The 20578-nt window shown below is 34.3% G+C and overlaps 1 protein-coding gene across 1 annotated transcript in view; it reads right to left on the minus strand.

The window, feature by feature from the left end:
- SLC44A5 (solute carrier family 44 member 5) overlaps positions 1-20578 on the minus strand; it is a 407523-nt gene that overhangs the window by 5742 nt on the left and 381203 nt on the right. The window contains 11 exon segments of the mRNA XM_049772158.1: positions 1142-1226; positions 3270-3358; positions 3471-3541; positions 5527-5600; positions 9984-10087; positions 13699-13793; positions 14434-14696; positions 15168-15255; positions 15943-16035; positions 18025-18124; positions 19654-19785. Coding sequence (XP_049628115.1) covers positions 1142-1226; positions 3270-3358; positions 3471-3541; positions 5527-5600; positions 9984-10087; positions 13699-13793; positions 14434-14696; positions 15168-15255; positions 15943-16035; positions 18025-18124; positions 19654-19785 — 1194 coding nt within the window.

The following is a 20578-nucleotide window of genomic DNA, read 5'->3' on the forward strand; positions in this document are numbered from 1 at the left end:
CATGGAAGTAAGGCATTTGCCTTGCATGCAGAAGGATGTGGTTCGAATCCCGGCATCCCATATGGTCCCCTGAGCCTTCAAGGAATAATGTCTGAGCGTAGAGCCAGGAGTAACCCCTGAGCGTTGCTGGGTGTGACCCAAAAACCAACCAAACAAAAAAATGTTGCCAATGAAAAAACAGAGCTGGGAAACCATCTTCTAGAAGTTTTGCTAAAAATATAAAACAATTTTATATGTTTTACAGAAGAATCACTTAGGAATTATCTGTCATAAAATATTTTGTTTCTCAGAAGAGCAACATGCCTCTCTGGCATTACATTATTAGATTAGAATAATTATTTAATTATTTCTCTAATAATATTTCAGAAGGTCGGAAGGTATAGCTATAGGGCTAATAGATTTTGTCACTTCATTTGTTGACCCTACTTTCTGTAAGTTGAATGTAAGGCATATCCAGTTCCTGCTGGGAAGCAGGTTGCCAGGACTTTTACAATAAGGTACTGAAGTTAAACACAACCATGTTACAAATGTGACTTGCTAAATAGACCACAGTGTCTATGGCAGAGATGAAAAAACTGAAATGTGTTTCAGTTCAAAGTATCAGAATTGAGTTAGCCATTTCCTAAACATTATCCCCAATGAATTCTACCCCTTTCCCCAATCAATTGATTATACAGTATGTATATTACATAGTATATAGATTATATATACTTGTGTGGCAGAATTTGACTTGCATTGACTGTAAGACTCGTTTAGCATAATTTATAAAGGTTCTACTCAAAGAGCTCCAAAACCCAGTTTCTAAGCTTGGTTGTATCCTTCGGTCAGCCAAAAAGTCATAATAAAGTCAATTATTTTTAACACTTGAAAATAATAAGAAATGAAAAATAATATTATGCTAATAATATGCCATGAAACCTGAGGTGCACTTCAGTAGCTGACTTTCCTCTCTTTGTCAAACTATTCTCTGAGTTATTAAGATTTAAAGATCAACTACTAACCAATATCTCTTTCCCAAGAAGCACCATTTTTGCTTTGAAGCCAAGCAAATCTACAAAAAAAAAAAAAAAAGCAAAGACGTGGAGCTAACTCTTCTCAATTATTTACCACAGATGGAAAAGTGCACAAACTGACAACTTACAGAAGCAGATGAAAGTAGTTTCGATACACATTATATAGATGCTGAAGAATCCATGTGCAATTAGGTAAGATCCAATAATGACTGTCTATAAATGAGTAAAGGAGAGAATGAAGAAGTCATTAACCTGTCCAGCAGAATAATAATACAGTTTTAAATGAAAGTTGTGATAAGAATTTGAGGCACTGTGTAAGAAAAAATTTCCATATTGAGATAAAAAATTCAATAACTATTATTTTAAGAACTCTGTACTTGGGGCCGACGAGGTGGCGCAAGAGGTAAGGTGTCTGCCTTGCAAGCACTAGCCAAGGAAGGACCATGGTTCGATTCCCCCGGCGTCCCATATGGTCCCCCAAGCCAGGGGCAATTTCTGAGCACTTAGCCAGGAGTAACCCCAGAGCATCAAACGGGTGTGCCCCCCCAAAAAAAAGAACTCTGTACTTGGATTTAAATAAAAATACTAACTACCTGTCAATTTTACTTATTGCTATGCCTACAAATAATATGCCACATTATTATTTTTTGTCTACTGAGACAATTCAGGGGTCTCAACTCACGGTCCACGGGCCATTTGCAGCCCTCCGTACAACGTTTTGTGGCCCTGCCCTAGAGGAATCTTTTTTTGTTTTGTTTTAGTTGTTTGGGTCACACCCCCCAATGTTCAAGGCTTACTACTGACTTTGCACTCAAGGATCACCCCTGACTTTGCCTCCTGCAGCCCCCAGGTAAATTGAGTTTGAGATCCCTGCGAGTAAATCCTAGGAGTTAAGAGTCTAAATTTGAATCCACTTAAATCCCTCCTTCAAGTTTTTTTAGCCTCTCTGGGTTGCCAATATAAAGCTGCTGGTAAAAGTTCTGATATGTGGGTTAGGTGAATTAATAGGTAATTAATAAATATCTCAGGATTCTAATCAGATTCACCCCAGATGTTACATTTATGCCTGAGTTGTTGGTAATGTATTTTGCTGTCAACTTCTTCCCCCAATAGAAATTCAAATTGCTCTTCTTGCAGAAAACTATCCCTCATCTGAGGACAACTCCTAGCCCAAAGCTGCCTTAGGCAGCATAAAAACATTGAATACTCTTGCAGAACTTCCAGTAACTGTTTGAGTTTAGAGCTGTAACTAAAACTTGGGTAAGCTTCTTCGCCTTCCCAGAAATACCTTCTGCTTTCTATTACTTACAGTTTTATGTAAGAACACTTCCTAATAAACCTTCTATGTAATCCTCTTTTCCCACATATTTCCAGGAAATAACAGCTTGTTATATAGTTAATTATTACTATTTCTCTTAGTATTTATTGATCTTTTGTTCTGTCATTCCTAATAAATTAGAGCCAGTATTATGTCAATATTATCCAGATGCTATGGATTGAGTTGTGTAGACTCAAATGTATATATTAAACCTTTAAAATGTATAAATGAGTACAATTAGATAAATAACTACGCTGAGAACTATCATAACAATGTGAGTGAGTGACAGATGTAGAAAGCCTGTCTTGAATACAGGCAGGGGGTGGCGAAGGAAGAGTTAGGGGCATTGGTGATGGGAAGAGGTGAAGAGGATGTTCTTGTTATGACTGAAGCCCAACTACAATTATGTTTGTAATCAAGGTGTTTAAATAAAGAAATTATAAAAAAAGAAAGGAAAATAAATCCTTGTGGACAAAAATGAAAATGTTTTATAGTGAAATTAAAAGGATTTTCCTCAAAGCCCTATTTATTTTGCTAACACATTTCACAAATTCTTCTTTATAATATTAAAGTGCTTAGGAATAAAAACATATAAATTAAAATGTATATCTGAATGGACACATTAAACATTTTATATATAAATGTATATATTAAAACTGATGACACTGAGGCAGTGTCTTTATAAAATAATTAGGCAATAATGGTATTCTTAGAAGAAAATATAGAATGATGATATCTCTCTTTACCATATAAGGAGACAAGGTTTACTTCTGCAATCTAAAAAGAGAGCCCTGGCTAGGAATTAAATCTATGAATACCTTGATCTCAAACTTTCAGGTTTTAGAAGTGTGAGAAACCAATGTGTATATTTTAAACCAACCTTTCAATGACATTTTTGTTAATAGCAATACAAACTGATTAAAACCACCAATTCTTACCATTAAAGGTACCCAGTAGAAATTTAGAGACGTTGGTCCTTCTAAAATCCTTGGGATTCTTTGTGTAAAGAATAAGAAGGCTAGAGTACCTATTTTGAAAAGATAAAAAAATATATATTATGTTTTTGTATAGAAATAGTTTTCTTGCTTAAGATATTTTTATGAAGTACGTTTTAATCTTTTTATTATTTTATTACTTACCTACACACGCAGTAACTAAAAGTTTCCCCAGTAATAGTATAAAGTCCGTGATTTGATCCAGCAATGCAACCCTGATAAATTAAAAAAGAAAAGTGACAAAAGTTTTAATAGTATTTTTATATCTTGATTTGGGGAGTAAGCAATTTATTTTTCTTAAAAAATATTTTTTGTTCCTGGGCACACCCTTTTTATAGTTCCTGGCCTCAGAGCTAGTTCCTGGCTCTGTGCTCAGGGGTCACTCCTGGAAGGCTCAGGAGATCATATGGGGTGCTGGGAATTAAAATAGGTTGTCATGTGCAAGGCAAATGCCCTATCTGCTCTACTATCACTCTAGTCCTTTTACTTTCTTTTAAGCTTTTTTACTTTAGGCACCATTATTTTTGGTACTGTTAATGATAAGGTTTAATGTATACAGCATTCTAATACCACAACTCCTACCTAAGAGTTTGTTTTTCTTCGTTGCTTCTGCAGGTCTCCCTCTCAAATTTTCTCCTGCCTGGCCTCAACCCTACCATCTCTCTACCATGGTAAATTCAGTAGACAAGTTCAAAGATTATGTTGCTTTTGGTCATTTGTAAGAGAACAGTAATTTATGAGCTCATTTTCTTGTGTCTTAACTGAAATTTTATTTGGACATTTATTTGGTAAATGCAAGAAATGAGAGCAAAAGCTAGGTGTGAAGTTCTGACTTATTTTCAATGAAACAAACAGAAGATGGCATTATAGGCTTGTCAGACAGTATTAGGTAGTATTAGCTTGTCTTATTAGAGGCTTATAGAGAAACTCAAATCCTGTGGGTATTTCATCTGTTCTTTTGATTTTTTTTCTCATGATTTTGTTCATTTAGGAATTATCACTACTGTAAAGAGAGAGAGACACAGATATGATGCTGAAGTTTATTTTGGGAATTCCTTAAGAAGAAATACAGAAAAGGAATAAATGTCAACGAGTATAAAGTGATAGATGAAGAAAGTAATAGTTTTTAAAATATAAAAAAGCTAATGTTGGGGACAGAGAGATAGCACAGTAGTAGGGCATTTGCCTTGCACACAGCTGACCCAGGATAGATGGTGGTTCGAATCTCAGCAGCTCATATGGTCCCCCGTCCCTGCCATTAGCGATTTCTGAGTGCAGATCCAGAAGTAACCCCTGAGTGCATTCGGGTGTGACCCCAAAACAAAACAAAACAAAAGCTAATATTATATACACAAGAATAGCATATATCTAGAAGTCTGGAAGCAGCTAGTGTTGGATGTGATGTGATGAGAAAGAAACCTTATTCATGGTTAGTTGGAATGTTGTCTCATTCAATCTGTAAAAAGAATAATATAGAGATTTCTCGAGTAAGAACTCCCATATGATCCAGCAATACCACTAGATCATATAAGATCATTCATGGTATCAAATGCCCCAAACTCAGAACATTAATACTAAAGGATTTTTATGCTTATTATTTATAAACAACTGTATTTATTTCAGTACTTAATACAATAATGAGGCCATGAAAACAACCCTAATGTCTAACTATAGATGAATGTATCAAGAAATTGTCATATATACACATAACAAAATACTATTAAGTGATAAGAAATGATATTATGCAATTTATTACTACATGTATGGAACTAGAAGGTATTATACTCAGTGAAGTCAGTCAGAAGTAAAGGGATAGATACAGTATTATCTCTTTCATATGTGGGATATGAAGATACACAGGAAGGGTGCAACAAATAGCTAAAGAGCAAAACTAGAGACTGAGTCTACAGAACTGAGCCTGGGGCGGAAAAAGTGGATGAGAGAGGTCTTTGGCTAGTATAATGAAGGAAATAGGCACTCTGGTAGTTGGTGTAGTTTAAGAATGAATGAAACTATCATTTACAGAACTATAAATCACTTACTTAATAGGAAAAATCAATGATATAAAACAACTAATATTTGAAATCAAAATACAATATGCATGCTTAATAAGAGCAATAAAATTTTGAATAATGTCATATGAATATGATGTAAAAGGTTCACCCAGTTACCTACTGCTATGTTCAAGCTGATTACTTACTTAAAAACATTTCTTGTTAGCAGGTTGAAAGCCCCTCTCGCTGACTTGCAGAAGTTTTTGCCATATAGTGCAATCTAGAGAAATAATGGAATAATTCTGGAGTCAGTAATATACCCGTATAAGACCAAAAGACAATAAAATAATAATCCATCTATAAAGTTACTCTTAGGATTCGGTTTTGTGTGAACTCAGAAATTTGTGTCTTCAACTCTGAAAAACAGTCATGGTCATAGAAGCCAGAGACATAACATAGCAATAGGGTTCTTACCTTGCATATAAACAACCTGCATTTAATTCAGGGTACCCCATGTGGTTCCCCAATTTTTGCCTGAAGTGAAACCTGAGTACACAGACAGGGGCAGTCCCTGAGAAATGCTAGGTATGACCCCCAAAACTGAATGTAATTGAAACAAAAAATATATAATTGACAATTAAATATATGTTATATGTTATATATTTGAATTCTAAGAAAATTGGTTAGACAACTTCAAAGGGAGGTAGACTTTTCTCTATACCCATGACTTATTTCAAAGAAATTGATCTAAAAACTCCTGAAATTCAATTGGAACAAACATCCATAACCAACTAAAACAGTCCTTGGGAAAAAGTTGATGGGAGGCAATATTTCCCCAATTTTAAACCTTAGGTCAATAGAACAGACTTGAATATTCTGAGTCTGACCTGCAGGTGTATGATCAATTAGTTTTTGATAAAGGGGCAAAAATATAAAGTGGAGCAAGGAAAGCTTCTTCAACTACATGCCAAAAAATGAACTCAAACCTTGTTTAACTCTGTGCACAAAGATCAAATAAAAGTGGATTCAAGACCTTGATAACAGATCTTCAATCACAAGGTGTAAAGAGGGTTATATAGGCAGAATAGTCCATAAAATTGAAGCTAAAGACATCTTCAAAAAAGAAACAACACTGACCAAACAAATGGAAGCAAAGATAAACAAATGGAACTACATTAAACTGAGAGGTTTCTGCACTTCAAAGGAAATAGTGACTAGGATACAAAGATGATTCAGAGAATGAGAGAAATTATGCATACAATGCCCATCTGAAAATAATAACAAAGATATACAGAGAACTGGTAGAGCTTAACAAGAAAAAACACCTTATCCCATCCAAAATGGGTGTATAAATGAAGACATTTCCACAAAGAAAAAATAGATATTGCCAAAAGGCACATGAAAAATGCTCCACAGCATCAATCACCAAGGAAATGTAAATCAAAACATTAGATATCATCTCATTCCAGAGACTGGCACATATCACAAAGAACAAGAATAACCTGTGCTGGCATGGTTGTGCTGATAAAGAGACTCTCATTCACTGCTGGGAATGTCGACTGGTACAGCCCTTATGGTAAAATCATTCCCCCCCAAAACTAGGAATTGAACTCCATATGATCCAGCAGTATCACTCATAGGGATATATGCCTTAAGAACCCCAAAGCACCACGCAGAAAAGTCCTGTTCATTATTATGTTAATTGTACCATCTACAATAACAACATTTACAATACCCAGATTCTGGAAACAACTCAACTGCCTGAGAAAAGAGTGACTAAAGAAATAGTGTACATCTACACAATGAAAAACTATGCAACTGTTCAGAAAAATGAAAGTGAAATTTGCTTACATTGAATGAATATGGAGAGTATTGTGCTGAGTGAAATGAGTCAGAGGGAGAGGAATAGACATAGAGTGATCTCACTCATTTGTGGGATATAAGGAAAAAAAAAGATGGCATGGAAAAAATATCCAGAGAAAATAAAGATAAGGGTCAGAAGGATCAATCATTGGTAGAATGCTTGGCACAAATAGTAGAACATATTATTAAAAAAACTCCATTATTAAAAAATCTTGATTATTTAAATAAAATCTCCATTATTAATTGAACTCCCATTCGACCCAGCTATTCCACTCCTAGGGTATAGGAACACAAGAATACAATACAAAAATCCCTTCCTCACACCTATATTTATTGAAGCACTATTCACAACAGCCAATAGCCAGGATCTGGAAACAACCAAGATGCCCTTCAACAGATGAATGGCTAAAGAAACTGTAGTACATATACACAATGGAATATTATGCAGCCGTCAGGAGAGATGAAGTCATGACATTTTCCTATACATGGATGTACATGGAATCTATTATGCTGAGTGATAAGTCAGAGGAGAGAGAGAGAGACGCAGAATAGTCTTAATCCTCTATGGGTTTTAAGAAAAATAAAAGTCATTTTTGCAACAGTCTTCAGAGACAATCAGAGGAGGGCTAGAACTTCCAGTTCACTTCATGAAGCTCACCACAAAGAGTGGTGAGTGCAATTATAGAAATAACTACATCGAGAACTACCATAACCATGTGAATGAATAAGGGAACTGAAAAGTCTGTTTAGAGTACAGGTGGGGGTGGGGTGGGATGGATGGAGATTTGGGACATTGGTGGTGGGAATGTTGCACTGGTGAAGGGGGGGTGTTCTTTACATGGCTGAAACCTAATCACAATCATATTTATAATCAAAATGTTTAAATGAAGATATTTTAAAAATCTCCATTATTAAAAAGAACAAATAATAAAACAATGCAGTTAGAGTAAAGAAAAAACACTATGACAATGACAATGATAGTTGAAACATCACTCTGGATAAAGGACTGGGTGCTGAAAAGATATAAAGTGATATGCACAGTATCCGTTCATTAACAGTAGTGCAAACCATAGTGTCTAAAAATAAAAATTCTTTACATGACTGAAACCCAAATACAATCATGTATGTAATAAAGTTGGTTAAATAAAAAAAAGGTTATAAGAGGGGGCCAGCAAGGTAAAAAAAAATAAATAAAAATAAAAATAAAAATAAAAAAAAGGAAGAGGAAGAAAGAGAAAAAGTGAGTGATCAAGCATGAAAGAGAAGTAAAATGTTTGCCCAAGAGGCAGGCAGGGGAAGAGTTGGAAGGAAACAAGACACTGGCGATAGGAAATAGGCACTGGTGAAGGGGATATATATTATATTATAAAAAAATCAATTATAAACAACTTTTAACCATGGTGTTTAAATAAAGTAATTATTTAAAAATAAAGTTAATGACCATATAAAAATTTTGTCCTCTTTATAAAAAATAAATAAATAAAATAAATTGACAACTTCCTTTGAAGTCTGTCATTTATTACTGAATCAGTTTGTTGTTGTTGTTAGTATTCATAGTAAAAAATATTCTTAGGAGCTGAGAGTGAGAATACAGTGGGTAGGGTGCTTGGATTCACCCAGGTTCAATCCCCAACATTTCCAGAGGGCTCCCCAAGCATGACCAGGATTAATTCCTGAGCGCAGAGCCAGGAGTAATACAAATACAAAGCAAAACAAAACAAAATAAAATCAAACAACAACAACAAGAAAATCCTTGTAGAAAACTCAATGTCACTTATACACTTGGCTATCTAATCAAAAGTCTCCATATTATATTTTCACTGGAGGTAAACTGGTGAGTAATTTGAATCAAAATTCTTTTTTGCAGGGGAAGGGTTTGGTATTTGGGTCACACCCAGCAGCGCTCAGGGGTTACTCCTGGCTCTACGTTCAGAAATCGCTCCTGGCAGGCTCAGGGGATCACCTGGAATGCCGGATTTGAACCACCATCCTTCTGCATACACGGCAAACGCCCCATCTACATGCTATCTCTCCGGCCCCTGAATCAAAATTCTTGATTCAGTGTCAAAGTGGTTATACACATGTGTCATAAGGTTGTAGTTTTTAAAGTTTAGAATTAATATATTTTGGGTATCTTATTTTAAAATCTACTTAGTACTTAAGTTTTTTTTTTTAAGAAACAAGTAACATACTTGTTTGGCATTGTCAATGTTCACAATTCAACATATAATTCCATTTAAAAAGTTACATATGTAAATCCCAGCACCAACATGATATTTTCTTATTACAGTGAAACAAACTAAGAAAGCTTTCTTCCTACTCAACTAGACCAAGACACACAAAATTATTTAATGTTGCACATTTTTAAATTTTTATGATAATTTATGATAAATGCTATTTTACTTTAACAAGATATTGAAGGTAATACTTAAAATCCTATCAGCTAGAGCAGTGGTCCTCAAACTATGGCCCGTGGGCCACATATTGTATTTGTATCTGTTTTGTTTCTTCATTGCAAAATAAGATATATGCAGTGTGCATAAGAATTCGTTCATAAGTTTTGTTTTTACTATAGTCAGACCCTCCAATGGTCTGAGGGACAGTGAACTGGCCCCCTGTTTAAAAAGTTTGAGGACCACTGAGCTAGAGCATAGCCCCGAATCATATGCTGAATGTACAATCTTTATATTACTGTGGTGATAAATTGAACTGTATGATTACAAGAGCTCTAGAGTTAGAAATATAGACATTAGATTTATGTTTGTAAAAAAGTTTAACAAATACAAAATAATCTACTTACCATAATATAGGCATTTCTGTTCAAAAACCTTACTACTTTTTCTAAGCACCAGAAACAGCATCTCAGACAGCACAGTAGTAATTTACTAAGTTTGTTCTCGGAATCTATGAGAAGATGTTTTGATCATTAATAGTTTGCAAATCAAATATAATTTTAGGGCTGGAGAGATAATACAGTGGGTAAGACATCTGCCGTGCATGCAGTAGACCAGATTTTATCCCCAGCACCCAAATGTTTCCCTGAGCTTCCAGGAGTGATCTCTGAGCACAAAGTCTGGAGTAATTCCTAAGCAATACTGGGTGTTAACTAAAAAAAAAAAACAAAGATAAAAATTTAAATGGGCTTTAAAATATTTAATTTCAGTAAAAATATACATGAAGCAGCATTTAACCAGCATATGAGTTTATTAACATTGTACACAACCACAATGTTGTGAAGTCATTATTTCTTTTTTATTTTTATTTTTTTTTTGGTTTTTGGGCCACACCCGGTGTTGCTCGGGGCTTACTCCTGGCTGTCTGCTCAGAAAGAGCTCCTGGCAGGCACGGGGGACCATATGGGACACTGGGATTCGAACCAAGATCGGCTGCTTGCAAGGCAAACGCCACTGTGCTATCTCTCCGGGCCCAAAGTCATTATTTCTTATTTCCAGACTTTTTCATCATTTCTGGCAGAATATTTTTACCTATTAATGCAAACCATGATTCTCTTTTTCTAACCACTGGCAACCTCAATTATAAATTCTCTTTATGAATTTTCCTCGAATCATATATGCCCTTGCTTATAAAATAAGTCTTGCTTATTTTATATAGCAAAAAGCTTTTATGGTTTCATCTTTTTTAGACCTAAACAATATTTTATTATGTTTAACATACTATTTATTTCCCTTTATTCTATTAATGAAAATTTGAGCTGCTTCTCTCTTTTTTTTTTTTTTTTTTTTTTTTTTGATTTTTGGGTCAGACCTGGCAGTGCTCAGGGGTTACTCCTGACTCTATGCTCAGAAATCGCCCCTGGCAGGCACCGGGGACTATATGGGATGCCAGGATTTGAACCACCATCCTTCTGCATGGAAGGCAAATGCCTTACCTCCATGCTATCTCGCAGGCCCCTGCTTCTCACTTTTGACTATTTGAATAGTACTGTGATAATACTGGTATGCAAATATTTTAGCTATTGTTTTCAATTATTTTCAAAACATATTTAAAGGTGATATTGCTGTATCATATGGTAACATGGTAACACTATTTTTTGGTAACATTTTTTAAAAACATTTTGAGGACTCAACATATTCTCTTTCACAGTGACTATACTCTATATTCTATTCCCATTACAATATACAAACACTACAATTTAGACAGTAAATTGTGGTTCTTAACAAGCACTATATTAGCACTCCTTATGACTACCTTCCAGTCCCAATCCTTTCCCATCCTCCCCAACCTCCTCTGGGTTAGTAACATCAGAGCAGACAAAATGCCCACATTCCAGTCTTTTCCTGAAAGCAACTGATTGCACTCTTTACAAAATGTTTCTTGTATACAATTTAATTAGCTGCAGATCTTCATGAAACCAAGGGGAGGCAATGGATGCATCTGTTGCCATCTTCTTTTAACTTATTCTACTCAAAAAATCAGAATACACACGTCACTCTGGAAGGAAATGGTACATAGGTCTGGCACTCTAGCTTTTGCAGTTTCTGTCTGAGGGGGAGTTTCTACACTACCTGTCTCTAATAGCCCATATACTTTCACAAATCCCATAGATTATAGAAAACAAAGCAGCAGTTTGTGAATAATCTAGCAGCACCCTCTTTCCTCTCTATGCCTGTAAAACCTGGCTCAGTGTAGTAGATTCCAGACAAAAGATATCCATCTTTTAGTTTCTTTTTGAAAGGGGCTTAACTACAAACTTTATCAGCTATTACTTAAAGGTCTGAATTATAAAGCAGACTGAATCTAGATTCTGAGTATTATTATCCCCCCCCCCCCGTGGGCTCCTGACAAATCTTGATATGTCCTTTACTTTTGGGAACCAATAACAATGACTAACAAAGATTTGAAAGCACCAATTAAAACCAGTTAAAAGCAAAATATATGGTTCCCTGAGCCCAGTCAGGAGTATTCCCTGAGGACAGAGCTAAGAGCAAAGCCTGAGCACAGTCCCAAGACAACAACAAAACCAAAAAGGAAAAATGTGTTGAACATTATTAATCAGAAAATGCACGATGTAAAATATTAAAAGTCACAATATGATATTACTTTCTCATTTTAGGGTTTCTGCTATAAAAAGGCTAGAGATGACAAGAAAAGGGAACTGTCATGTATTGCTGATGTGAATGATCCTCTTTTATATTGCCAAGGAAAATAAAACCATTATCTAAAAGAGACAGTTGCCCTTTCATTTTTCTTTGAAACATTTTTATAATATCTAATGAATCAAAATGACAAATATGTCACTTGATAGGAAATGGACAAAGAAAATGTGCTGCAGATATACAATGGAATACTATTCAGTCTTTAAAATGGAGTGAATACTACTCTTAGAACAGCAAGAGTGATCCTTGTATCGTGAATAAAATGATTTTGATACAAAAGAAAAAAATATATGATATTTCTTGCAAGTATTATTTAAAATATTAAAAACAGAGCTACAGAAACAGTATAAAAGATAGTTGATACAGGCAAAAATATGGGGGCTATCGGGAGAAGCTATTAAATATGTATAGACTTTCTTTTACAAAAATGAGCAAGATCTTAAGATCTAATGATAAAGTGTTAGAGCAAAAGAACAGAAGGAAGGGTGCTTTATTTCATATAGCTGACCAGAATTTAATCCCTGGCACTACCTATGGTATTCTGAGTATCATCCAGCAGTTGCCCTGATGTGTAGAGCTAGGAATAAGCCCTGATAATTGCTTATTTGGTCTTGGGTATTACTCAAAACACAATAATATGTGACTATGGTTGATAACACTGGATTGCATAGCTCAAATTTACCACAGATAGAACTTAAGTATTCTTACCAATAAAGAAAAATCAATCAGCATGTTAAGTGATAGATATATAATGTGAAAAGATTCCCATATATCTATAGTCTGAAAAATTTTCATATTATAGGCATATGTTGCAAGTAAATATATTAATATTATTTGTCGATTACACCTCAAAGTTGAAAATATATGATTACAAATATTTCTTATCCTGTAAAATTGGATATTTTAGTTTAGTTGCGAACACTCTTCATATAACCCCAAAATACAAATTTTAAATTAAAATGGGTTTATATATCTGCAAACTCTCCCTATATACGTTTGTGTGAAATTTGTGCTAAAGACACCCATGCTTATATTTTTAAGTCTAACCTACACTTAACCCTAGACTTTGAGCTACCTGAGTATTCTCAATATTAGTAAATCAAAAACACAACCTTAAAACTCTTCTTTGAAATATTTTTATCCCAGTTTCTAAATCTTAGTAGATACCATCGCACATTTTATTTTCACTGGTGTTCCTCCTGATTCCCTCTCCCATATCCAACCCACTCCTCTCAGCAAATTCTATCATTTTTGTTCTTTAAAATACTTACTACTTGATCATCTCCATCTTAGCTGCCCTAGTCATTGTTTAGTCATTGTCTCACCTAGTCCCCCCCACAATTTATTCTTTTTATGGAAGTCAGGACATTTGAGGAAATATAAATTCTGAATTTTTACCTTTAAGTTGAGTGTCCAAATATTCTAATGTAACTTTAAAAAACTGAACTGATGCAAGAATTAAAGATCCAAATGCCAGGGACCCTGTGTGATATCTGAGCAAAAATAAATTAAGAATATGTTAATTTTTACTATTATCTAGATAAATGTTTAATAATTTTAACAAAGGCTTGAGAGATAGCTCAAGGGGCTGAGCACAAGACTTCCATGAAGGTTTCACAGTTTCAGTAATTGGTATTAAATTGTTCCCCAAGCATTTCCAGAAGTGATCCCTGAGTATAGAGCCAGGAGTAACTCATATGAGGTTTGATCCCAAACCAAATAACAATAGGAATTTTACAAGTAAAGGAATCTGTAGTCCTAAGAATAGTTCTTACATTTTCATTCATATTGTAAAGGTCTCCCCATTAACACTTTAAGCCATATATGATTTTCTCTACCCTTTATCTACAAAATGAGATAGGGATATTGCAGAGGGACAGTCAAGTTCATTCTTAACCTTTCATTTAGTGGCATCTCTTGATCATCTCCTCTTTGTACCATGAATTTAGATATTTACCCGATCTGGATTATAAAACTGTGGTTATGAAACAAGACTAAAAATGGACTTTCAAGAATCTTGATCCATACATTTGACATTATTTCTAGGCCAGGTAAATTATACGCATAACATTGAAGTATAAGAACATTAACTACAGCTGAGAAGCTAGAGTTAGGAATCAATATGGAACTTACCGCACAGCTCGTCCAAAAGAAGTAAAAACTGGATATGATGGGATGTCATCAGGTTTTTTTAAGGCCCAGTAATAAGTAGCAAAGGCACCAGCAAGAGTACACTGACCCAATGCAGTTACAAAGTTTATGAGCCAGATAAAGACAAATGTATTGAATATATGGAAGAAAGTGATGTATTGATGGTATAGTGTCTTTCCATCATAGTAAGCAAAGTTACAACGAGACCCAGGACAAGCTTTGGAAATTTCGGTTGTATTAAAAATCTGCACTCAGAAAAGAAAGCAAAAACCATAAAACATATAATAACAGATAATAGAATCTTAAATAGCATTCATAGAAAATAGTTCTGTCTTCTCCTTTTGTGTAGCCCCCAATTTTATGTCCCAATTCCCCCACCATTAGTTTCTGCTATTCATATTTTATATCAGATCACTTTATACATTTTGTAAATAAGCATTGGAAAAGTATATAATGGTCATACCATTCATGTTCATCATTCTAGAACCACTGTTTATTAATTTTATTGTGTATCATATATACTTATATATGACAGGACAAATGAGATTAGAAAATCATGCTTTCTATTCTACTCATTTTCATTGCACTTGAGCATACCTGACCCACCATTTATCTAAACCCAAGAATGTCAGGATGATTCCTAAAACTGCTATAGACAATGTAGTCCAGCTCTGCATTGAAATAAGTAAAAAGTAATCTTTTAAAAAAGAACTTACCTCTGGGTCACAGGTAGTATTTTCATATTTACATAACCCTCTTGGGGATATGACTTTATATACAGGTAAACCTGATGTAATCAAATAACTAAGTAAATTTTATTAAGGATAAATTTTGTATTGACATATTACAGGTAAACAAAAATAACAATGAACTTAAAATTGTGCTCAAAATTAATTTAAAAAACCTTGGATTTGAACTCAATGGGCTAAATATACGCTCTGAATGTAGGAGGCCCCGGTTTAATTCCCAATACATAATGACCTTCCAAGCACTCAAGAGTTACTGCTGAGTAGAGTCCAGAGCCAAGAGTAACTCCTGATGTCATCAAAATATTGTCCCCAAACCAAACACACCCAAAATAAAACAAAAATACTAACACTTTAGCAATTCTATTTTTCAAATCAAGAATAATTTAATGGAGTTGAGCAATAGCTAAAGAATTCTTACAAAAATAAAATGGCAACCAGATATATAGTTCAATGTATAGCACTTGTATGTGTGAAGCCTTGGGTTCATGTCCCAGCACTGCAGGATCCTCTGAGCACCATTGTTAGTAGCCAGTGAGCACTAAACTAAAAGTAGCTCCAGAGAACCATTAGATGTAGCCCATAGCCAAAAATAGGAAACAAAGACAGTAAAGCACACAGGATAGGATCTTTCTCAGGTTATTTCTAAGAAGATTACCAAATATGTGGGGAAAAAATATCTGCTATACTACTTAAGGGGAAACTCAATAGATTACACAGACCAAGGTCAGTTCCTAAAGGATACATTGCTATCACGACCCAGTAGCAAATGCAGATTGAGAGGACAATAAAAGTGTAAACTGGATAAAGTAGTGTAGAAGGGATACTCCCAATGGCTCTGAAATAAAACATAGTTGAAACTCAAAATGACCCCAAATTATAATTATTCTCCTTAGTTCTCAATTAAGCTTTTATCTGAAAGAATTAGAAATGTCTTGGAATTAGTTATAAGAACAATAGTAATCATTGGTTGTTGTCTTGCTGATCAATCTGGCATTACTGATTTTAAACTTTATATTTTAATAAGTATAACTTATTAATAATACACTTATAATTACTTATTAAATTAATCTATTATTTTCTTATTATTTAGAGGCTTTGTTTCAGTGATACTATTTGATTATTGCCAAAATTTTCCCAAACTAATGCCTCTGACTTATAAAAATTGGATAATCATCATAATATATTTTCAATTTGTGATTCTCAGAATAATCTAATAGGAAAATTGGTTAAACTCAAAACTCCTAGATATTGGCCCTGAAAACTATGAATGAAACTGCTTCCATTCCTAGTATATGGACAAATATTAGATTCTCTTGTCATTTGCTGCCTATTCTACCTAATCTTTGCTCTTCTCACTGGTTTCTATTATTAAGCAAATCATTAAACATTCCTATATTCACTATGTTTCACATCCTTTCCAGTTTTTATTTTCCTTTGAGCAAGATACCAACCTGTCAAAATCCCTTTATACACATATACACACACTTAGAGTTCTAATAGTAGGGCAAGTTACAGTGAATTGCAAAATACAGTATTATTTCATAAGTAAATCCAGAAACCAGTAGTTTTCAGTGGCTAATGATAGGGTTTCAGTTATTGTGGGAAGGAAAGAGTTTAATTAACAAAATGCTTGTCAAAGATTTTAGCCACCAGCTTCAAGGTAGCACTATTATGATTTTATTAAAATAATCTTTTTGTTTTGTTTTGTTTTTGGGTCACACCTGGAAATTCTCAGGGTTTACTCCTGGTTCTACACTCAGAAATCGCTCCTGGCAAGCTCGGGAGACCATTTGGGACACCGGGATTCGAACCACCATCCTTCAGCATTATTTAAAATAATCTTAAAGACTATTTAAAACAATTTTTTGTACTTGGCCACTATTAATTTAATTTCAATTATTCTAAATAGAAAACATGTGCTGTGGTTTTATAATAATGCTTTCCTTATTTGTTTCATGCAATCTTCGAAAGTTTATAGCATTAAGTGACCCTTTGGAATATCTGGGAAACTTTAGACATTACTACTTTCCAGCACAAATTTTATGTAAAACTAAATATCTGTTTTATTGCATTTTTAAATAAAATTAGATTTGGCTAAAATATTTCTGAATTAAGAGTTGTATATGGGCCCGGAGAGATAGCACAGCGGCGTTTGCCTTGCAAGCAGCCGATCCAGGACCAAAGGTGGTTGGTTCGAATCCCGGTGTCCCTTATGGTCCCTCGTGCCTGCCAGGAGCTATTTCTGAGCAGACAGCCAAGAGTCACCCCTGAGCATCGCTGGGTGTGGCCCAAAAACCAAAAAAAAAAAAAAAAAAAAAAAAGAGTTGTATACATAAACTGTATAGTCTGATGTAACTAGGATAAAATTTTCTGTCAAATAGCTTTTTTTTCACTCAAACACAAATTGTGTGTGGAAAAGCACACAAATTGAATTGATAAAGTGATAGTGATTTAAAGTTCTGCAAATGGTTTCACTAATCATATTAACACATGAATTAGTATGGGAAAATATAATATGTAATAACTTATATGTAGCACATCAATACTTCTTTCACATATGCTATTTTCATAACATACATTTGGTATTAAGTGTTAATATATAGACTAGACTGGTTTTAACTTCATATTATTCTTAGATCATCAGAAATTAGTGATATTGACAAATTGTTAGTCTGGCCTTGTCTCAACTTGAGCAAGTCTTGAACATTAATAAGATTTCTTTGACAAGTGTTACTAAGGAAAATGTTTGAACTATCTACACTATAGGCAGTGACTCCTCTGACTGACTGGTACATGTATATGAGTTTATCCATCAAAGCCTTACTTGCTTCCTTCCTTCAGCAGGGCAATGGCGATGCAGATTCTTTTCCTGAGGAAAACCAGCAAGATGATGACCAAAAATTCAATGATGCAGAGTATAATCACTTTAAATAGGAAAAAAAAAGATTATATGTAATATAAATCAATCAAAAAATACAAACCTTTTAGCAAAAGTTAGTACTGAGCTTCATGATTGATATTTTTTGTTTGTTTGTTTGTTTGTTTTTTGGGCCACTCCAGGTGATGCTCGGGGGTTACTCCTGGTTATGTGCTCAGAAACTGCTCCTGGCTTGGGGGACCATATGGGACGACAGAGGATCGAACCACTGTCTGTGCTAGGCTAGCGTGGGCAAGGCAGATGCCTTACCACTTGCACCACTGCTCCAGCCCCCATGATTAATCTTGACATTAATAATTCCAAAATAAAACAACAGTCTTCGATATTCTCTTAAAAAACTTTCAAGAACAGCTAAAAATATATGGCTATAAATGAAACAACTCTTTTATTTCTTTCTCTTAGGGGAGAGCACAAACACAGTCTCCCACTACCACAAATTATTCAGTTGAGTATCTCCCCTGCTAGGTTAGTATAAATGAGACAACTCTTATGCTACTTATTTTTAAAATTATTATATGAAGGCGATTGGTTTGCATGAGGGCTAGGTTTGTAAAGTTAAAGAACATTTTGATTCAGCACTATTCAAGGAAAAGAGAAACCTGAAGTTTAACAGATCAATGTATCTAACGGGGACTTCAGAGCAGCAATGCTAAGTCATCAAATTTGATATGGACTATGAAGAAAACAGTCTCATAGAAATGAGGGTTTGTGGCCTGAAGAAATGATACAGGTTGGACACAATACCATGTGTCCTAGTCTGATCCCTACCATGGCATATGGTCCCCAAGAGAGAACTCTGTATACAATGTCAAGTAAGACCTGAGTACTGCTAGTATGGCCCAAAAATAAAACAAATAGACTGAGGATCTCTGTCAAAAAATATTTGGTAAATTTGATTCCCCTCTGTCATAGTCTTACAAAATATATAAATGAATATAAAATAAAATTTATAAACAAAATGTAGAGATCATTTTTTTTAATTTTGAGTAACAATTAAAACCTTGTGAAGTTGAAAGAACAGTATAATAAAACAATTCCAAGAACATAGAATTCAAAACTATTTCGGAATCATCTTGATTTAAACATTGTGTTACTGTCCTAATCAGTATTATTTTTTTAAAGCACCTTCCTTGGATACAAGACTATGAACATCCAAATCAAAACCAGCTCTGTGTTTATATAAAGTAAAAGTAGCCTGATTTAGTTAAGTGTGAGAATAATAGAGAAAGGGAGCTATAAAGCAAAGAAAGAGAAATGATACAACTCAACTTGGGATGTGAGTCATACTAGTATTGAATCCTCACCCAGATGATCTTAAATTGAAGGCTTGAAATAATTGCAAAGTAATGTATATATGAAAAATTTCTCTCATTGACTTTTGCATTTCTGTAGCTATTCTGATGGCAGTGTTAATTTATTGGCATTAGTAATATATTAAACAGGTGGTAAAACCCTGTTTTTATACAAGATTCATACTTAACAATTTTAATAAATCAGTTCTTAAAATCTACTCACTAAGTGCGAACCACATCTGTTTCAGATGAAAGTACATGCTTATATCAGTCTGAATCCCAATGTTATATATAGTTAATTGAGAGCCTGGCTTTTCCGGAAGAGAGCTGTATTCATGGTAACAGTGCCATATTCCTAGAAGGGAAAGAACAGGCTAATAAAAAAGTGCTTTCTGTAACTGTAATCGTCATTTTTACAAAGAAAGATTTATATTTACATAGAAAATATTTTATGAATATTAATGTTTTATTAATTGTCAAGGTGGTATTGGCAAAATCAGGTTATAACTACCCTTAGAAATAACCCAATAATAGGGCCCGGAGAGATAGCACAGCGGCGTTTGCCTTGCAAGCAGCCGATCCAGGACCAAAGGTGGTTGATTCGAATCCCGGTGTCCCATATGGTCCCCCATGCCTGCCAGGAGCTATTTCTGAGCAGACAGCCAGGAGTAACCCCTGAGCAACGCTGGGTGTGCCCCAAAAACAAAACAAAAAAACAAAAACAAAAAACAAAAAAAGAAATAACTCAATAAGTAATAAAAAATAAATTAATTAATAAACCAAGAATAACTGGTTTAATAAATAATGATATATATTTATACTAAACTGTTACATTTTCTTCTTATGGAAATAAAGCTAAGTAATATAAAATGATCTCTAGATACTTTAAAGAAAAAAGAAAAGAAGTTTCAAAGTGTTGTAAAATATGCTATAAATTTTGTAATAAGAATTATATACAGTATTGCATTTTTTCCAATATTGAAGAACAAAACAAGTCTGAATAAAAAGTACATAAATGTTTGACTGTCATGTTGCTAACCCTGATTTGATACTTAGCACATCTATAATCCTTTTAGTACACCAGTAGTGATTCCTGCGAACAGAATCCGGACTAAGCCCTGAGCACAACTAACTATAACCCAACTACT

The sequence above is a fragment of the Suncus etruscus genome, chromosome 4, assembly GCF_024139225.1.
Source record: "Suncus etruscus isolate mSunEtr1 chromosome 4, mSunEtr1.pri.cur, whole genome shotgun sequence".
NCBI lineage: Eukaryota > Metazoa > Chordata > Mammalia > Eulipotyphla > Soricidae > Suncus > Suncus etruscus.